At 45.9% G+C, this 21669-nt stretch overlaps 1 protein-coding gene across 1 annotated transcript in view; it reads left to right on the forward strand.

Moving 5' to 3' along the window:
* The first annotated feature begins 311 nt into the window (after window positions 1–311).
* Window positions 312–21669, forward strand: part of Spag1 (sperm associated antigen 1) — a 59700-nt gene continuing 38342 nt past the window's right edge. The window contains exons 1-8 of the mRNA XM_032914494.1: window positions 312–599; window positions 3772–3919; window positions 5683–5842; window positions 8443–8568; window positions 13323–13387; window positions 14636–14745; window positions 15446–15551; window positions 20592–20722. Of these exons, the coding sequence (XP_032770385.1) occupies window positions 3774–3919; window positions 5683–5842; window positions 8443–8568; window positions 13323–13387; window positions 14636–14745; window positions 15446–15551; window positions 20592–20722 (844 nt within the window). The 5' untranslated portion in view covers window positions 312–599; window positions 3772–3773. The remainder of the gene's footprint in view (window positions 600–3771; window positions 3920–5682; window positions 5843–8442; window positions 8569–13322; window positions 13388–14635; window positions 14746–15445; window positions 15552–20591; window positions 20723–21669) is intronic.

The following is a 21669-nucleotide window of genomic DNA, read 5'->3' on the forward strand; positions in this document are numbered from 1 at the left end:
CTATTGATAGCGTTTTAAGCGGGGTGTTGGAGGCACACACCTTTAATCTGAGCACTCGGGAGGTAGAGGCAGGCGAATCTACAGAGGGAATTCCAGGACAGCCAAGGCTACGCGTAGAAACCCTGTCACGGAAAATCAAAGCAGAAAGAAACAGCGTTTCACTTGCTGTAAAACAGACTGAAACCCAAAGGAGGGGTTTCGCTCTGGTTCTGGTCTGGGTGATGGCCGGAGTGGGCTGCGGCCTGTGAGGCCAATCAGCGGTGGCAGTTGGAGTAGCCAATCGCCGGGCAGCGAGCTTAGTCTCCGCCCAGTCGTGTTAAGCACCGGCTCCCGGTCTCGGGTCGCTCTCCGCTGGTCACAGTCAGAGACCCCGGTGAGCACCCGCGGGGCGTGGAGGAAGCGGGCCGCACACGCACACTATCGATGAACGTCCTTTCTGGTCTGGAAAGGTGATTGGAACTTCCCACCGCTGTGGTTCGCACGGGAGTGGAAATTGGGGTGGAGTTGCCGCACTGCGGTTTCCTGGGACAGCCATCTGCTTCAGCCCGGGGAACCTCAGCCCAGGCCAGAGGAACGACTCCCGACTCCACGGCTTGCAGGTTGGCCCTAGAGCTAGCTCCCGGGCTCGTCCCAGACACTTTCCCTGGGTCTGGCGGTGCCTGGAAACCGTTGCCATAGCTGGGGCATGCCACTTCCGTTTCTGGCTGCAGAGGGCGCTGGCCGCCTGGGTAGGAGAAGCCAGGTTTTCATGTTACTAGGGTTACCACGAAACGCTACAGCAATGTGCACAGGAGATATTACTAATACACTGATTAGGAAATATGGGAAATGAATCAAACTCGGCCAAGACCAAGGTTTTATATAGAAAGACTGAAAAGAAATACGGAAAAATTCTCTAGAGAACAAACCACCCTTTAGAAGCTGAGACTTAACTTTGAGGTATGTATGGAGGCGGGGGCTGGGGGAGGTGTCTCATAGAGCTCAAGCTGACAGAGTTAGTTATGTTTCTGAGGATGATCTTGAATTTATGTCCAGCCCCCAAGTGCTAGCTAGCATTATGCCACGCCAAGCTAACATGCAGCGACATTAAGAAAATGTATCCTGGGGCTGGGGACTTAGCTCAGTGGTAGAGCATTAAGAAAAGCTCCGAAAAAAAGAACCAAAAAAAAAAAAAAAAAAAAAAAAAAAAAAAAAAAGAAAAATGTATCCTGTAGAAGAAAAAAGCATAAAAGATTCAACATCGGGCAGTGCACAACTGTCTGTAACTCTAGCTCCTGTAATACAAATAAAGAGTAGAATTCTTCGGGTTTTCTCCCAATTCCTTTCAAACTTTCAGATTATGCTTTTGATCGAAAGCAGTCTTCACTCTCAGCCTAGAGGTATGTTTTGAAAGCTGTAGTCTAATTCCCTGGCTGCATCCTGTTCCAAAGTCGAACTTTTAACCTTTTATACCCAAGGCAAAGCCAGCAGCAATCTGCAGAAGCCTGCCTCCTTCTCCTTACATCACACTGCCAGAGAGCAATGGCCCTGAAACAAATGTGTCTGTGAATTAGACCTCTGCTACCTTTGTTTTTAAAATGACCAATAGTAGGTTTAAGTGAAGTGGCTTTTAAAAAGGAAGGAAGAAAGGAAAGAATGAACCAGTGAGCTTTGCCAGTGCTGCCTGGCATTCCTGAGAAATGTGTTCTCTTTGCAAATATGCATTTATATATGTAGATGTGAAATAGATGAGGCCCCACACTTTGCAAGTGCTGTGGTGCTGAGCTGTATTATGTGCTCTCTCTCTCTCTCTCTCTCTCTCTCCTGAGACAGTTTACTACTAGTAGAATTTTCTTTTCTTTTCTTTTTTTTCTTTTTAAGTTTTAATGACGAAAACAAAAATAGATCTAAGAGCTTCTGGAAAAAACATTTGTTCTTCCCTGTCTTGTATCGTTCCTCAAACTTGACCTTGGCCTTGCATCTCAGCGCTGGGTCTCTGAACACATCCTTGTGGGCAACAGTTTTCTGAAGAGTGCCTAAATAAACCACAAAAATGTTTCATCCAAATATGTCTGATGGTTCAGATGTCCTTCAGAATTAGTGGCTGGCGTGTGATGGGTCCTCTGTTCAGGCCGGCCTCTGCTGGATGAACTGAGTATGAACAGTCCAGCTGTATCAGGAAAGCAAACATAAATTCGAGGAGAGTTCCAGCCATTGCTGAATGAGGCTGAATGGTTCCTACCAGACCAATGATCAGTTCATTGCTCTCATCAATGCCCTGTACAGTTTACCTCCCAGTACGAAAGCTACCATTTCTAATCGCCACAGGTTTAAGGATGTTATTCAGTAGAATAAAAAAGAAAGAAATATTTCAGGAGAACTTGCAAAAGTCTGTGAATCGGGATTAATGTGCTTTTATTGCATGGCGTGAACATGTTTGTAATACGTGCTTTTTGTGCTTTTTCTTTTTAATTGTCAGCTTGACACAAAGGGGGGCATCCGGCAAAAGGGAATTAAAACTGAGGAATTGCCCCTATCAGATTGGCAAATCTGTGGGGTATTGTCTTGAGTAGTGATTGACATTGGGGGACCCAGCCGCTGTGGGTGTTCCTGGGCAAGGGGGGGGGTCAGTGAGAAAGGAGGCTGACCTGGAGCCTCGGGAAGCAGGCCAGTGAGCAGCACTCTCCATGGCCTCCGCTTCAGCTCCTGCCCCCAGGTTCCTGCCTGGAGTTTCTGCCCTGACTTCCCTCAGTGATGAACTGTAATCTGTGAGGTGGAATAAATCTGCCGCTTCCCAAGTGGCTTTTGGTCTCGGTGTTTGTCACAGCAACAGAAAGAAAGCTGGGTTTTGTTTTGTTCTCCCAAACCTATGTTTGGGAGTTTTCATGACAGAATAGACAGGTTTTATAAATCTGAAAGCTTTTTACAAGATGGGTTTTGTTTGTTTATCTCACTATGTATCCTTGACTGGCCAAGACTTGATGTGAAGACCAAGCTGGCCTAGAACTCAGGGATCCACCTGCTCCCAAACTCTGGTTAAAGGCACCTGGCCCTGCCTTGTGCTTTTGTTTAATTCCTTAGCTTTTGTAAGTTTGAGGAAAGCCATTAAGAATGTTCTAGAATAGGCTATTTTATCCTATGAGGGTTTGCCCGCATGTGGGTCTGTGCATCACACACATCTGTGTCTACAGAGCCAGAAAGCTTCAGATGACCTGGAAGAGAAAGGACATTCGGGCTGTGAGTCAGACCCAGGTGGTCTCCTCAGTCCCACGCTTAGCGACCATTGACCATTGTGTGCCAAGCTGTAGAGATGCTGGAGGCATTGTAGAGATCTCAGGAGGCGTTGTCCCGAGTCTGTGCAGGAGGACTTAACTTCCTGGTACCTACCACCAGCTTCACTTCACGTCAGAAGCCTGTGGCTCTGCTTCATCAAGAAAGCCCTCAAACTTGGTTTTATACAACCTGTAGTTTTTGCCCCATAACCTGTTTTGTCATTCTGTCAGGCCTTGGGTAAGGTGAAGTCTGAGATAACACAAGATGACAAATAGTTTGAGTCAGTTAATGTTGAGAGAGAAAGTTCAAAACAGACAGCCTTCCTCGTTGGAGAAAAAGAACACTCTATCCATTTACCTCTAAGAGTACTCAGGGCTACCTAGATTGAGCTAAATTAGTATATATAATATATAATTACATATAATATGTTATACATGATAATATAAAATATATTGTGATATAAAATATATATAATTGAGCTAATTAGGTTCACATCTTTTTTTTTCTATTATGTTTCAGCCATGACTGCTAAGGTTAAGGACCATCCACCACTGTGGGGCTTTGGAACAACAAAAACATTTAAAATTCCCATCGAACATTTGGATTTCAAGTATATTGAAAACTGTTCAGATGTGAAACAGCTGGAAAAAATTCTTTGTGTGCTAAGGTAAGCATTTGAAAAATGACTTCATGCTTTGATACGTCAGTTCTAATCCTCCATTGCCTTCAGGGAGGCAAATGAACAGTGGAAGTATTGGAGAGTTTTCAAATGTTGAAGCCAAGACATAGGTTCCTTGTTGGTTTGATTCTGTGGTTCTGGGCCACATGAGACATGGCTGACTAGGATCCAAGTGGGTACCCTGCTGGCCTCCACTGTGCTGTACACAGAGGTAAAACCCTGTATCAGATTTTCTTTTTTCTTTTTTTCTTTTTTTTTTTTCCGGAGCTGGGGACCGAACCCAGGGCCTTGCGCTTGCTAGGCAAGTGCTCTACCACTGAGCTAAATCCCCAACCCGAGGTAAAACCCTGTGAACGCAGCAGCGGTTGGGGAAGGCCCACTCTTTGGTTCTCTGAGAGCAAAGGGTGACTCACTGCTGCCAGATCCCAGGGAAGACAGTGGGGAGGCCTGAAGCAGGAAGTTATCAGAGCCCGGTGTTGATGATGTCAAACCTTATATGTGTATCCAGATGTAGTTGTTTAAAATGCAGGTTGAGTGCCTTGTTCCCAGTCTTTGTACTTCAGAAAGCCTGAGGGGGACGTGAGTGCAGTCGACTGTTAGGAATTTTAAGTCCCTGCCCCGTGGGGTGCCAGCCTGGGACATCAGTTGGGTTTCCTGAGAGGTGAGAGTTGAACTTGTGGCTCCTGAGCCAGCAGCCTTCCCAGGGTGCAGTCAGGATTTCTGACTCTTCTCTAGACCTTGCTTCTATTTTCTCTGACCCTTGAAAAAGCTCATGTATGTATATATGTATGTACGTGCAGCACATGTGTGCCAGTACCCACGGAGGCCTGCAGAGTTCAGAACTTCATCTAGCTTTCTAGGGGAGAAATTGTTTCTTGAGTGGTTCACTTTAAGGGTGTTTTGTCTAAGCTGTTTCTCGGCCACTTTCTCCTCATACATTAAAAACAAACAGCGAGGGACAAGGGCTGGGGATGTTTTAGAATGTTTGCCTAGCATTCACGAGACCCTGCGTTTGATTCACATCAGTGGAATTTGGTGGCAAATGTTTGCAGTCCCAGCATGAGGAGTACGAGCTCAGAAGGATTAGAAGTTCATGGTCATCCTAAACTACAGGATGTAGAAATCAGCCTGGGCTACAAGAGACCTTGACTGAAAATGAGATTTTTTTTTTTTAAACAGAAACTCTGTGAAATGGGAGCCTACATTATCTGTCAGCTTGTCGCTGATACTGAATTTCCAACATACATTTTGAAATTGCTCTGTACATGAAATGAACATATATATGTTAGGAGAGAAAATATTACTTATTCAAATTAAAAATTTATTATTTTATGCACATGGTTGTTGAGCCCGAATGTATGTCTGTGTGCATCCAGTGGCCACAAAGGCCAGAAGACGTTGGGTGGAGGGTGTCAATAACCTGGAACTGGACTTACAGAAGTGAGCTGCCACGTGGGAATGAGGCTCAGGTCCTCTGGAAGAGCAGCCAGTGCTCTTAACTGCCAGGCTGCCCCCCCCCGCCCCCCATGTGTTCAACCTTTAATGTGTATGATGCACGTTGTTTTCTTTGGAGTCTGCTGTAGATTTGCTAATAGGAATGGCCAATGTTCTGGCTGAGCCAGCATCCCCGCTCCAGCCTTACACAACCCTTGATATGAGCCCTGGGGTCCCAGGGAATCCAGTTTGCAAACCACCAGCCTAGAGGACCTCTAAGTAAGATGCTGGCTCTAAAATTGTAACTGCTTTTTAAGGTCTGGTGAAGAAGGCTATTATCCTGAACTCACAGAATTTTGCGAGAAGCGCCTCACCGGCTTGGCTCCCAGAAGTCGAGCTCTGAGGAAGGACAAGCCTGCAGCCACAGCCTCCAGCTTCCCAGCAGAAGAGTGGGAAAAAATCGACAGCGATCTAAAGGTAGAGCGAGCACCCACCCATCCCTGGCAGCGTGCTAGCTCTGAGCATCCGCTTAGCTCACCTGAAACCCTGGCCTTCCAGCCTGTCACTGACCAGCTCTTAGTGGTGACTACTTCCAAAGGAGTGGTGGCTTTTTAATTCTAGTCACGTATTGTGAATTTGTGGGTGTGAAGACTTTCTAAATTTCTGTATCATGTTCAACCACAACCAAGCCATCTGTATCTTTCCATGAGGATACGTGGGGCTGGTGCAGTGGTGTCACCTGTAATCCTGGCATTGGGGAGGCAGAGGCAGAGGGTCAGAAAGAGTTAACCCAGGTCACACAGTGAATTGGAGGCCATTCTTGTCTACACAAGACTCGGTCACAAAAACAAAACCAGAAATACTTGATACTTGGCTGTGGTTGTTTGTTTTGGATTTTCTTGATGATATCTCCTGAGTAAATTATGAGAATTCAAGTCATTTGAGCAAACAATTTAAAAATATTTTGTTTTAGGCTTTTTTGAGAGTGCGTGTCATGACTGGTCTTGGATGGCTCTGAGTTCCTAACCTGCTTCTACTTTCTAAGAGCTGGGATTACAGGCCGTGTCGCACGTGGATTCTTTGTCTATATGGCAGTATTTTTATAGAAAATCTTGGCATCAGGTAGTGAAACCTTAGCCCTGTGTTCTTAGTTAGGGTGACTGGTGCTGTGATGCAAACCCACCAGGGAAAGGGAGGGAAGGGTGTGGCTTACGCTGCCATAGTGCTGTTCATTACAGAAGGAAGTCAGGACAGGAAGTCAGACAGGATCGTGAGGCAGGAGCTGGTGCAGAGGCCATGGAGGGGTGCTGCTTACTGGCTTGCTCCCCATGGCTTGCTCAGCTTGCTTTCTTATAAAACTCAGGACCACCAGCCCAGGGATGGCACTACCCACTATGGCATGGGTCCCATCAATCACTGATTAAGAAAAACCCCTTAGAGCTGGATCTTATGGAGGCATTTTCTCCACCGAGCTCCCCTCCTCTCAGATAACTCTAGCTTGTGTCGAGTTCACATAAAACGAGGCAGCACACCTGTTCTTTTCGTGAGTTGGTTTGATTCGTTTAGGTGTATACAATAGTGTAGTTTTTATACACTAATGTGCTTATGTTTGGATTGAGACTGTATTGAATTCTTAGCTATTTTTATTATTGACACTGTATTACAGCCCAGGTAGGCCTCAGATGGCCAGTTCTCTTACCTATGTGTTTCAAGTGCTAGGATTACCGGCTGCCACATTTGCTTGGTGAATCAGTTTCAGAAGAACTAACAAGAACTAACATCTTTTTGGTTTTTCTTGAGACAGGGTCTCTCTATGTATCTCTAACTGTCTTGAAACAAACTAGGCTGGCCTTGAACTCACAGAGATCCAGCTGATTCCCACGTTCTGGAACTAAAGGCATGCACCACCACACCTCTCTATGAACTGCAATCTTAACAATATTGAGGCTTCCATTCATAAACATTGTATATTTTTCCATTCATTTAGCTCTGTATAAATGTGCTGGCTGGTACAACTTGACACTAGCTAGAGTCATCAGAGAGGAATGAGGGGAGAAGGGAGAGAAGAGAGATTGGGGGGAAGGCAGGGGACAGGAAGACGGGAGGGAGAGAGAGGAGGAGCTGAGAGTTCTACATCTTCATCTGAAGGCTGCTAGAGGAATACTGACTTCTAGGTAGTTAGGATGAGGGTCTTAAAGCCCACACCCACAGTGACACACCTACTCCAACAGGGCCACACCTTTTTTTTTTTTTCTTTTTTTTTTCGGAGCTGGGGACCAAACCCAGGGCCTTGTGCTTCCTAGGCAAGCGCTCTACCACTGAGCTAAATCCCCAACCCCAGGGCCACACCTTCTAATAGTGCCACTCCCTTGGCCAAGCATATTCAAACCATGACAGTAAAATAGGCAACATCATGAAAATTCTTTAAAAAATTCTTAATCTATCTACCTGTCTGTCTATCCATCCATCTCTCTCTCTCTCTCTCTCTCTCTCTCTCTCTCTCTCTCTCTCTCTCTCTGTGTGTGTGTGTGTGTGTGTGTGTGTGTGTGTGTGTGTGTGTGTCTATGTGTGCATGTGCAGCATGAGATCAGAGGACAACTTTAGGAGCCAGTTACCGTCTTTCATTCACATCCTGGGAATTGAACTTGGGTCATCAATCTTGGTGGCAAGCACCTTTGCCCACTGTCTCATATATTATTTTTGTATTTTCATTACACTCAGAGAGAGACAGAGACAGCAGAATGTTCATGTATGGGGTAGAGGTCAGAGAAGAACTTGTGAGAGCCAGTTTTTCCTTCAGTTATGTGTCCCGAGGTTGAACTCAAGTTCTTCAGGCTTGGCAGCCTTAATAGCTGAGCCATCTCATGCCCTCTCCCAAATATTCTTAGTGAGACTTGACTCTACAGTAAAGATAGCTAATAAAGCAAACCTGTGTTGTGGAAATTTATAACAAGGAAGGAAGGAGCCCCCAGAGAGGACATCGACCTGGACTCTGAAAGTTGCTGTGCGGTCCTTCCTAATGTGTGGTCAGTGACTTCCATCTCTACTGCTGTCCCCTTCTGCTCCATCCTTCTCAGAGTTGGGTATCAGAAATCAAAAGAGAGGAAGACACACGACACTTCCATGACCCTGAAAAACATCCGGGAGTGGAAGATCCTCTGCCCCCTGTTCGTGGCTCCAACAGCTGTCCTCACGGCGGCAAGGTAGGCCTTTCTGGAATAGGGGGAGCGGGACTGCAAGGCCTAGGAGGGGTCTCACAGGGATTCCGCTGTATGATCATGGACACCAGGGTGACAGAAGGACGTGTAACTCACCCTCTTCTCTTTTCCTTTCTCTCTCCCTCCTCCCCACTGGGGTATAGTACTAGAACTTGAACCTGGGAGCTCACACTAGACAAGACCTGTACCCCTGACCTATGGCTCCAGACCTATGTAACTTTTTATTTCAAGACAGTGCCTCCCTCAGTGTTCTAGGCTGGCCTTGAACTTGTGAGCCTCCTTTCTTAGCTTCCCAAAAGCTGGGATTACAGGACTGTGCCATCAGGCCCAGCTGCCCCTCGTATAAGCTGTATCTGATCAAATACTTCATACATTAAGTTACCTGCAGCATTCTGGAACTTTTAACATCTCTGAACAGTATGAAACAAGTTTTGAGGTTCATCTGCAAGCTGGTTTGGGTCAGGGGGGAAATGGCAGCAGTTACACTAAAGGAGCATGGGGCACGTTCCTGTCGATCCATGTAAAGACACCTGTGAACATGGATGGCACAGACTCGTCAGCTGCAGCCACCTCTGCAAATGTATGCACTCCTTCCATGGTCAGGGATAGTTCTGCAGTCATTTTTCTCAAGCACTGAAGATTTAAGACCTAATCAAAGGATAAGCCTGAACTTTAAATATGAGACTTTTTTTTGTTGTTGTTGTTCTTTTTTTCGGAGCTGGGGACCGAACCCAGGGCCTTGCGCTTCCTAGGCAAGCGCTCTACCACTGAGCTAAATCCCCAACCCCTAAATATGAGACATTTATATAGTTAATTTCTTTTTTTTTTTTTCTTTTTTTCGGAGCTGAAGACTGAACCCAGGGCCTTTAGGCAAGCGCTCTACCACTGAGCTAAATCCCCAACCCGGTTAATTTCTAAGTATTATACTTTTAATGAAGATTCACCATTATAGGCTTAGATCTCCCATTGAAAATGTTTAACATTGTGCAGAGACTGATTGGTAATTATACCTGAACAAGTGATAAGTTGCATACTTGATATTCTTGCGGACACTGTAATGAAATAGTAAAATATGTCATTATTGCTTCATTGGACTGAGACACCTAAGAGGCAACCGCAGTGCTCAACGGTGAAAACAACCTCAGTGCACCAGAGAGCCACTCAATGTCCTCCGTGTGCTAGGAACTAAGTGTTCTCCACATTATCCATGCCGCTGGCATCCACCTGGATTTCAGGTCCCTCACAGAAAGGAGAAGGAACGCAGTGGCTGACGGTGGGACACAAACAGTTCTGGCGACTCTCCCCTCAGGAGCTCCAGTTGCTCCCCTTGGGATATATGTGGTTGTTCAGGCATCCAGTCCTATATCCTATCATATGTTAGGCCGTTCACTCCAAACTCCTTCAGTTTCCTTCTGTTTGCAGGATCACTGGTATCTTCACCCCAGCAGGATATGACCAATCCTTTAGTTTTGGCCTCTTGGACGTCCGATGGGTTTCTAAGGAGGTCTTCAGTATGGGCATTTATCCCCAAAATATTTTCAAACTGTGCAAAGCTCATTGCAATGGGTGTTGTCCGAGATTTGAGTTCCATGAGTTAAGGGTAAATAGCAGAGTTTCCTTGGGTCAAAAATAATATGGGATATTTGTTTTGCCTCTGCCGAATCATTGTTCAAATGTCTGCATCAAATGAAGAAAATGCTATTCTTCTCTTTCCAGAATTTTCTAAAACAGTTTTAAAATTATATCCAAAAACACATTCATATCAAAATATGTCGATAAGTTGCCGTCCCATACTCCATCCTGTGTTGTGGTATGTATCTACCCATCCCCCATCACCATCATTTTCTTCAAGGATAGCCTCCAATTCATCCGAATACTCCATCTGTTTATACCGTTTGTGGCATGGAACAATTTTGGTTACCACAAACTGTTTCCCTATTGGTAGATAAGCTTTCACTTTCAATTCTTCCTGTGTAGCCCTCTTCTGGGTTGATTACACCTGTTTCCTTAAATTTTGATTCCTTGAGGACCAGGGTCAGGTACTCAGTCACTTCCAGAGCCTTTCCGTTCACCGTGTTAATCACATTCTGCATCCTGGGCTGGAGCAGCGATGGGGCACTGACAGTCCAGGCCAGGGAGTCAAAAACTGCCCTGAACTTATCCTGACTGGCATCGAACCCACCCCGCAGTGGCACTGGCTTGGCTGGGGGGTGGGACGGAGTTCCGGCTCAGGGGACTGAGGGAGAGATGGCTGCACGCGCCCAGCCCCCGCCTTCTTGAAGCTGTCTTTCGTCCCCAAACTATACTTAAACCCCTTCCTCTTCTCATACTCTCCCAATAGCCCCGCTGCCACCTAGGCCTCAGGTGACTCTGGTCTTTATCTGGAACTGGAATTAGAAACAGTTGTGAGCTGCTATGTGGGTGCTGGGACTTGAACCTGGGTCCTCTGGAAAAGCAGCATATATCTATCTCTCTAGCCCCGTGACGCAGTTTTAAAATGGCTTATAATCCATTAGTATAGACAGTTGTTGAGCAGCACCGTGATTCTCAGATTGCATCCCAGGGAATCCTACAAGTTAATGTTTGTTTTCCTGTGAAATAGAGTCGAATGATCACCCTGCCTCGGCCTCCCGAGCCACTGGGAAAGTAGATGGACACCACTGCATCAGCAGTGCTGATGGAAAACAGTATTAATACCTCACCTTCCCCTGTGTCTTCACATCACCACCAAGAATAAAACTGCTGTGCCTGGGCTTGAGTCAAGGCTGGGTGGGGCGCAAACCACCAGCACACACGGTGGAAAAACAAAACAAAACCAATTAACGTGATGCTACCTGTGGTGCAACGGCAAATTATTATTTTGTCTAATATTGCACCTTGAAGTCATGTGCTTTCAGTATTTTATGTGACAGGCTAAGCGAGAGCTGCCTACTGAATGGGAAACCCTATTTTACTTCGAATCTCAACAAAATTACTCGAGAGCCAATGAGATGGTAAAGGTGTCTGCCACCAATCCTGATAGCACGAGTTGATTCCAGAGGCCACATGGTGGAAGGAGATTTTGTGGTTGTTGGCTTTTAGATTTTTAAATTTTATTTTATGTGTACAGCGTTTGCCTGCATGTATCCATGTGTGTTGTGTGCATGCATGATGCCTGCAGAGGTCACAAAAGAGTATCAGATCCTCTGGAACTGGAGTTAGCTACTGTGGGGGTGCTGGGAACTGAACTCGGGCAGTTTGGAAAAACAACTAGTGCTCCTAACATTTGAGGCATCTCTCCAAATCCAAGAGAGAACCATCTCTCTTTGTTGTCCTTTGATCTACACACACACACACACACACACACACACACACATACACACACACATACACACACACACACCATATATTATTATCCTCTAAGTGGAATGCATTTTTCACATAGGGATATTAAAGAACTACACAAGAATTTCAGTATTCCCAGTTTCTTTCTTTAAAAATATTTTTATATTTAGTTACTTTACATGTTTTGCCTACATGCATGTATGTGCACCATGTGCATGTATGGTGACTGAGGAGGTCAGAAAAGGGTGTGAGACCCTCTAAATGCAAGTTACCAGTGTCTGCGGGCCAGCATCCAGGTGCTGAACTGAACCTAGGTCCTCGGCCAGAGCAGCCAGAGCTCTCACCTGCTGACCATCACTCCGGCCCCAGTACCCCACTGTCTTCTCAGCTCCTTTAACCACTAAGCAGTGTATTAGTTTTCTGACAAACTGGTTGGCTTTAAACAAGAGGAATGTGTCTTACAGTTCCAGAGGCAAGAGGCTGACAGCCAGGGTGTTGGAGGGGTCATGGTCCTTTGAAACCTCTAGGGGAAGCCCCTCTTTGCTTTTCTGGTTCTTGGTATTGCTGGCCATCCTCAGCTATGACAACTGAACCCTTTCCCTACCTTCATCTTCAGAGTCCCCTGACGCTTGGTCCATTCCTCAGGAATGTATGACGTGTTCTGTGAAATCAAGTACTCCTCTGTCTAACGGCTGTCATGCCTTCCTCCTGATTTCTCTGGGTACAGAACCTGCCCTGTTTTACATCGTCAATCAGCAGGTCTAGGACCTGGTCTGGAACACTGCACCCCTGCCAGCTCACTAGGGCCCTTTCCTGCAGTCTCTCTAAGGCGGGAAGGCAGGGGCACTCTTTAGCTCTCTCTGATGAGGCCTTTGTGGTTATGTCTCCTGCCACCCGGGGAAAGCACACAGCCATCAGTAAGAGGAACCAGCAGGCAGGGAATGCAGGATGTCTGAGAGAGCAAAGGTGGGAAGTCCTCCCTGCAGCACCCAGTCCCCGCCAGTGTGGCTTTTGTTGTTGCTCTTACTGTTTTGGGTTTTGATTTTTTGTGTTTTTGGAATTAGTCCAAGTTGGGTGTCTATCCTGACAAACAAAACAACCCTTACTAATCCAACAGAGTCATTATTGTTTCTCTAAATGCCTTGACGCTACAGGAATAAATGGGTTTAGTACTATTTTTATTTTAAGAAACCATCAATGACATATATGAGTTTTCATGTATGTCCTTAAAAGCCTATGACACTTTCCTTGGGATTAACTACACCATGACACTGGAGTTCTTCTAACCCCACAGGACCTGTTTTTCTGTTCCGTTCCATTTGTGTATCTTACAGCAGTGGTTCACAGTGCATTTATAATAAATCCTGGTGAGCTGAGGTTGAAGGAATCTGATCAAGTATGATTTATTCTTTCAGGAAACATCTTCTAAAAGTAAGACAGCTAAGAAGAGGATTCCAAGGGATTATGCAGAGTGGGATAAGTATGTTTTATATTTCTTTATTTAAAAGTTGTCTCTGAAAAACTCCCTACTATTAAACACTATGCTAATTTATAACATTATAAATGTTATAATACAATGATACAAGTGTCTCCAATTAACTTAGTAAAGTTACCATTTTACCCAACACTCCCCGGCCCCTTTCTTGTTTCTTTTGAGACAGGATCTCCCATGTAACCCTGTCTGTCCTCCCCGCCCCTAGCTGCTATGACTCTTAGCACTCACTACCACATCCGGTCATCTAAGCTGTTTTAATTCCATTTTTTCCATTAAAGCTGACTTTTCTGAATCCTTTTGTTATGAAACCAACCAGAAAAAAAGGTTATATTTAAGTCCATTGTTTTTGAGACAGGGTTTCTCTGTGTAGCCCTGGCCATCCTGGAACTCCCTTTGTAGACCAGGCTAGCCTCCAACTCATGGATCTGCCTGCCTCTGCCTCTTGAGTGCTGGGATTAAAGGCATATACCTCCAACATCCAATAAAACAGGTTATATTTAAAAGAAAAAGAAACTTTTTCTTACATTGCCTCTTACTGTGTAACTCTGGCTGGCCTGGAATCCCCTCCGTAAACCAGGCTGGCCTAGAACCCACAGAGATCCACCTGCCTCTTCGTCCCAGTGCTGGGCTTAAGAGTGGGTGCCTTGGTGCCAGGCAGTTGCTTAAGAAGGAACGCAGATGAGGAGAAACCCACGGCGAGTGTTTGGACACCCAGGACAAGTTGAGCATTGGAAATCTGAAAACCAAAGTCCAAAAATGTCCTCAAGTCTGAAGCTCTTTGAGCACTGACAGGTCAGTGCCAACGGATAATTTTACACCGTAAAATTATTGTTTCATTCATAAAATTACTTAAACTATTCTATGGGACTGTGCTTGGGTTACACGTATGTGAAGCAGGCATGAGTGTCACGTTTTAACCTGTGGGTTCCCCATAGATCTCATTTGGCATCTGCAAATATTTGCCAACACCAGAGAAAAGAATTTCAGCCAGGCAGTGTTTGTGCACACCTTTAATCCCAGCACTCGGGAAGCAGAGGCAGGTGCTGTCTGTGAGTTCAAAGGCCAGCCTGGTCTACAGAGTGAGTTCCAGGACAAGGCAGCATTCTGAGACGAGTCCTAAGAGTTTGTCCCAGACATTCCATCTGCAGACTCTGTGTGAGCCTTAAAGGCAAGGAGAACAGTGCTAAGGTCTGTTTTTGCTTGTATTGTACTAGTCTTCTGTTGTTATTTCAGATTTGATGTGGAAAAAGAGTGTTCAAAGATTGATGAGGATTACAAAGAGAAGACTGTCATAAACAACAAAGCTCATTTGTCTAAAATTGAGACGAAAATAGACACAGCAGGTAATAAGAGGAAAGGGGGGTTGGTCCTCTTCCAACCTTTTAATTACAGGAAACATGTCAGCCGAGGACATATTGTCCTTGAGCACTACTGATTTCCATGAATGTTTGTAGGCTTCGGCCAGAGTGGACCGCTCCTAACAAGTTTATTTCTAGTGAACTCACCATAGCTTGAGCTCGGACTTCTGATCCTCCTGCCTCCGTTATGTAAGTGCTCCGGTTAGAGGTGTGCACCACCGTGCCTGGCTTTAATAATGATGTTTGTTAGACTTTAAATAGAAACATACTTCTCTTAGAATATTCTTTTGTTTTCCATTTCCTTTTTCCAACCCTCTTTAGGAAACATTCTCATCTTTTTGCATCAAACAAAATGAGACACCTTTTCATCTGAAGTCCATACAAGCCCTCTAAAGTAATAGTTAAACCAGCTGTAAGAAAACCAACCCTAAAAACAAACGTAGCTAGAGGAGAAGAAATAGCCCCAAACTCGAGAGCTTGTATTTTGTTTGTTTAACCCATGGCTTTCTTCATTAATATAATTATTCTTGGATATGGCAGTATCGCTCGGTGGTGGAACACTTGTTGGCCTTGTCTGAGGCCCTAGGTTCTAGTTCCAGAGCCACCCTAAAATCAAAGCACTCAAGCATTCAAACATTGAGAGAAGTGTCTTAGGCAGTGTGCTTTCATGTGAGTTTATTTCTAGGTCTGACTGAGAAGGAAAAGAATTTTCTTGCCAACCGTGAAAAGGGGAAAGGGAACGAGGCGTTCTACTCAGGAGACTACGAAGAGGCTGTGATGTATTACACCAGGTCAGTGGGTTCTCCTCCCCTGTGGCTTAGTTCTGCCCTCCCCTCCCCTCATAGGGACTCAGCAAGCACAGGGGCTGCTCTTCCGGAAGAACCAGGTTCAGTCCTTGCATCCACAGGGCAGCTCTCAACCTGCTGTAATTCCAGCTCCAGGGGATCCAACCAGGCACCAAGCACACATGCGGTTGTAGATGTTTGCCAGCAAGACATCCACATGGGTGAAGTTAAAGTGATGGTTTAGTTAAAACCACATAAATAAACTGGATAGACTGTGTTGTTCACTCAGGGATTGTACCTGTGATGTCATGAGTTCACCCAGAGGTGGCCCCTGTGGCTGTCTCCCTCCCCACACCATCTGTTGAGTCTACCTTACCTTTTGTGACATAGCCCATGTCTTCAGTTCTTTAGAGGACTCTTCCCTGATCCCCCCATCCAAGTTACTGTACCCTGTACCACAGCACACCATCTTCTGGTTAGCAGGCTCTTTTAGTGCCTTACAGGCCTTCATAGCTCCTCTCATGAGTACAGTTCAGATTTCTGTATCTGGCAGCCACGGTGTCATAAGCTCCCGAGGGCAGAGCACACTTGCTCAGTTGCCTGATGCCATCTCCCCTCACCACCCAGTGAAGGGCTCGGCTCATAGCAGGTCTTCATCAGGACCTGCGGACTCTTGAAGTTACGCTGTTGTCCAGGAAGCATTCGTGAACCCCAAAAGACCACTAGGGAGCAATGCAATCACACTGGGGGTCTCTTTATTACAATCTCCGGCTTGGACTCTGTCCTCCAGCCCAACCCTGACGGAGCAGGACAGGAAGGCAAAGCAGCTGGAACCCTCAGCAGGACAAGGTTTTGTAAGAAAAGGGAGCAAGTGAGAGGGGTTGTAGACCGGCAAGCATCTGATAGGATGACTGTTGTAAGCCAACAGTGGGTGCTCTGAGGCAAGACCGGATACAATCACAGTCTGAAGGAACATCTGGAACAATCAAACTGATCTTTGCTTCACTATTGCTAGGAAGTAGCTAGAGAGTAATTCTGGGTGTGGGCCAAGGACAAGCCCTGGAGTCCTTCCTGGTAGTGGGTGCAGATTGGGTTCAGCTGCAGGCCAAGTTCTCAAGTCTTTTTTTTTTTTTTTTTTTTTTTTTCTTTTAATCTGGAGGCTGGTCCCAAGATGGAGTAGGTTTGGGTTCATGCAATGTCATTGCCAGGTTTCTAAAGTCACCAGTGCCAGCAACCACAGTGGCACACACTTTTGACCCCTTTGACCCTAGCACTGGGGAGGCAGAGGCAAGAGGATCTCTGAGGTCAGCCCAGTCTGCATAGTAAGCTCCAGTGCTACCTTAAGACAGGGCGTCTTAAACTCACAATTAAGCTGTATACAGCCTTCCCGCCTCCTTTGTAAGGAAGACTGTAAAGTTTATTTTTGTTTGTTTTTTGAGGTAGTACCCCATATATCAAGCTAACCTCAGAATGACCTTGGATTTCTGGTCCTCCTGCCTCCACTCTGATTACAGATGTTTGCTACCTTTGTGAGCCTAGGTGTTTCTTCTTTGATGGAGCCTGTATTCAGCTAACTGGAAGTAGCAAGGATACTCATGGGTACAGTGCAGCCTCCCATGTTCAGTCTGCAGACACCAGCCTGCCAGACTCATTCTCCCTCCCTCTCCCTCACTCCTTTTCTCATAGTTTTATGAGCCCAAGTTGGCCTTGAACCGCTGATCCTCCTCCTGCCATGTCTCAGGTGCTGGGATTATAAGCACCACTGTCTCCCAACTGTGTTTGCTTGTTTGGTTGGCTCGGGATGTGTGCGTGTTGTGAATTTCCCCTAGTGGACCCTGTCTGTTACCAGGAATGACGTTTTCTTTACCTTCCTTGTTGAGGGGTCAGCTAGTTGAAGAATTTTGGATTAGAGAACTGCAGTCTGCTGCCATCTAGACTAAGGCAGATGCCTCACCTTGGTCTAGGTGTGGCCCTTGCAGTTCCTGGGTGGATGTGGCTGTTGGCATACCTTAGATTCCTCACTGCGTGCACTCTCTCCTCTTCAGTGGGCAGAGTGGTGAGACTCCCCTGGGGTGGCCCATGTAAGGAGGATGACATGATCTGAGTGGGAGCACTCAGTGCCTGCAGTGCTGTGCTATGTGGTCTGTGTCATCTGAGAGGAGGGGCCTCCAGAAGATCTGGCTCTAGGCAAGCCTGCAGGGCATTTTCTCAATTAGTGATTGATGGGGGAGGGCCCAGCCATGGTGCATGATGCCATCCCTGGGCTGGTGGTCCTGGGTTCTATTAGAAAGCAGGCTAAGCAAGCCATGGGGAGCAAACCAGTAAGCAGCGTTCCTCCATGGCCTCTGCATCGGCTCCTGCCTCTAGGTTCCTGCTTGTTTGAGTTCCTGCCCTGACTTCCCCTAACGATGAATTATGAATCCTTTCCTTTCCTAGTTGTTGTTGGTCACGGTGTTTCATCCCAGCAATAGAAGCCCTAACGGAGACAGTAAGACAGCTGCTCATTGCCCATGCTCAGTGCCCTACAGACACTGGCCTAGCCTGGTCTCTACCAAGTCTTGGAATTCCTCTGTGTGCACCTTTCATGATCTGAATACATTGACCCTGTTTATGACTTTTCCCTCTATACAACCTCTGTGTTTAGTAAATCCTATATCTGGTACAGGTTATTGCATTTCATTCCAAATCACTTTTAAAGCAGCAGAAAGGAAGAGTTCCCAGTCCTCATTTTACTTGTTATTTTGTGCTGTATCTAATCTGTCAACCTTTGTGGCTTCCTCTGTAGTCCTCTTCCTTCTCATATTCTCTCCTGTTTCTTTCGGTTAAATTTCTTTGACTAAATAATTTTATGATGATTTCCTTATAATTAAACTTACTTTTAATTATAAACAAACTCATTATTGTCAGCACAATAGGAACTGACTACTAATAGGATATTAATTGTGATTGAGAACTTCACTTTTTTGTACTAGGAAACAATTCTCCAGGAGTTGAAAATGTTTTTTAATTTTTAAAACAGAGATCCAGCAGTGCTTACCTTTCTGTCCCCTCTCTAAAGGGTAAACTGGCTTCCAGCCTTTTACTGAGTGGTTAAGACTGTCTCGATGGGGGTTGGGGATTTAGCTAAGTGGTAGAGCGCTTGCCTAGGAAGCGCAAAGGCCCTGGGTTCGGACCCCAGCCCCGAAAAAAAAAAAACCAAAAAAAAAAAAAAGACTGTCTCGATGGACATGTCATGCACAGAACTGTGTTTCTGTACTTTCATGGCAAATGTTATCACAAAATACCACAGACCTAGTGGCCTGAACAAGATGTTTACCTCACATCTGAAGGTTGGAAGTCTAAGTGTAAGGTGAAGGCAGGGCTGGTTGCTTTAGAGGGGCTGACTTAGGCTGGCGGGTGTCTGTTCTGTCTTCTTCCTGTTGGCTCACAGCGTATGCCTGTCACTCATATCTGCCTCTCATCTCTTCCTTTTATAAGGATATCAGTTTTGTCAGACTAGAATACACACACTGTGGACCTCATTAACTTAATTACCTTTCTAAAACGTTTTTTTGGTGGTGGTTGTAATGACTAGTATTGTTTGTAACCTGGAAGAATCTATAATCCCCTGGAAGCTGGGCCCATGGGCCTGCCTGTGGGGGGTTATTATCTTGATTGTGTTGAGTTGGGACAACCCACCCACTATGGGTGCTACCATTCCCTGCCAAGGATCCTAGCTTGTATAAACAGAACGGGCACTTAAACAGCAGGGCACATCCATGCCTGTCTCTGCCCCCTGCTTGTGCGTATGGTGATTTTTCCCACCATGACGGACTGTATTTGAATGTGAACCAAAGTAAATCTTTCTACCTCCAGTTGTCAGGATGGGGTGTTTTATCATAGCAACAGGAAAAGAACCTGAGACAGCGGCACTGGGGATTGAACCCAGCAAGCGCCGAGCCATGTGTATCCTTGGCCTAGGTATCTCTAAAGCCCTCCACGCAGACATATTCATATTCTGAGACATCGTAGGTTTAGGATTTCAACATATAAATTTTAAGGGACACAGTTCAGCTCTTATACGGTCTAGATTTGCTTTACTTATAGTTTGTACCAGTTACTTGTGCATGGCTATGCCCTAAATACCTGAAAACAGCGCTTTACGGAGGGAAGGATTTACTTTGGCCCACTGTTTCTGAGGGCTGAACTCAAGTCTGGTGGTTTGGCTGGCTCTGTTACCTTGGGTCTGAAGTAAGGCTGAACAACTTGATGGCAGGAATAAGCTATTTACTTCATGGTGGACCTGACAGTGGAACATAGGAAGGAACCGGGTCAGGGATATCCACGTAGCGGGACTTTTTAGCTACACTGATTTGTGCTCCCTGAGGGTCGCACACTTCCAGCCACCCCCCTCCCCCAAAGGAACTCTTTGAATTCATGAATGGAACACACACACACACACACACACACACACACACACACACACACACACACATATACACACTAGCTTATTTTTGAAAAGCCTTAGCTACCTCAAAGGCTGGGCACTCCTAAACCTTCCACTGCTACCCCAGGCCCAATCAGGGAAGTGGCCAGTGGCCACCCACCCACATTCTCACTTGTCTGGTTGGCTTTCTCTCCTGCAGCTCCTGCATCCCATCCTTCTCCCCAACTCATGGAAATCTCTTCTCCCTCTCTCCCTGTGTCCAAACCTGTGCAACTCTACGGGTCCCGTCCCATGCCTAACCATTGGCCATTGGCATCTTTACTGATTGATCAAAACCAACTGGGGTCAAGGACCTTTAGCATTTGGACACAGAGATTGAATCAAAACATTAGAACCAGTCTCCAATACATCCACACACTGGGGCAAAGGGAGAGAAGCCAAGGACGTGATCCCTGCGACCTCCTTCCTTCTGTAGGCTCAGCCCCTGGTGTTTCCAGAGCCCCTGTCTCATCACTGTGTCACCAGCCTGTCAGGACATTTCCTGTTCAAACTACAACATGATCTCAGCTGAGCTCCTCTGTCTCTGAGCTCCCCGTTGCCGACTTGTGTTTCTTCTGTAGGAGCTTATCCGCTCTTCCCACTGCGACTGCCTACAACAATCGTGCTCAGGCGGAAATCAAGCTGCAGAGATGGAGCAGTGCTCTTGAAGACTGCGAGAAGGCCTTGGAGCTGGAGCCTGGAAACATAAAAGGTAACGAGGCAGCAAGTACCTTGTCTCGGGTCCAGCAGCCCACCTGAGGTACTTTGTGATGCCACTTCTTTCAGGAGAAGAAATAGTAGTTGTGGTTTGAATGTTTGACCCAAGGCAAGTGGCACTATTAGGAGGTGTGGCCTTGGAGTGGGTGTGGCCTTGTTGGAGGAAGTGTGTCACTGTGGGGATGGGCTTTGAGGAACTGTGCATAAGCTCCACCCAGAACAAAAGAAAGCCTCCTCCTGTGGCGGAGCCTGTGGAGGACAGTCTCCTGCTGCCTTAGCATCAAGATGTAGAACTCTCAGCTCCTTCTCCAGTACTGTCTTGGCCTGTGCACTACCATGCTTCCTGCCATGATGATAATGACTGAACACATGAAACTGTAAGCCAGAGCCAATTAGATGTTTGCTTTTACAAGAGTTGTCTTGGGCACAGTGTCTCTTCACAGCAATGGAAACCCTAAGGCAGTAGTGGAGAACTATGTAAGCTGCAGCTGTTACCTAGTCCTAGCATGGGTGACAGTCCTCTGAGCAGTCAGCTACCTAGTAACTACCTAATAACAAACCTGAAACCTGTAATTTTGTTGAGTTGCCAATATATACAACACAGTATGTTCTTTTTTTTTTTTTTTGGAGCTGGGGACCGAACCCAGGGCCTTGCGCTTCCTAGGCAAGCGCTCTACCACTGAGCTAAATCCCCAACCCCCACAGTATGTTCTTTATAAGGCTAAAACTAAGTTCTATAATGAGGGGCTTAATTTCCAGCTATTGATAGCATATTAAAACATTTGACACACTGTTTCTTACATTTTAGAATCATTGAGCCTGACTTTTTTCTCAATATACCATTTTACTATGTAAAGTTCTCTCATATAAGGGACCAAGGGACTAGAATGGTACACTGTTAGTGTTAAATGGTTTAAAATTATAAATTGAAATGTACAAAAA

This window comes from Rattus rattus, chromosome 1 (assembly GCF_011064425.1).
Source record: "Rattus rattus isolate New Zealand chromosome 1, Rrattus_CSIRO_v1, whole genome shotgun sequence".
NCBI lineage: Eukaryota > Metazoa > Chordata > Mammalia > Rodentia > Muridae > Rattus > Rattus rattus.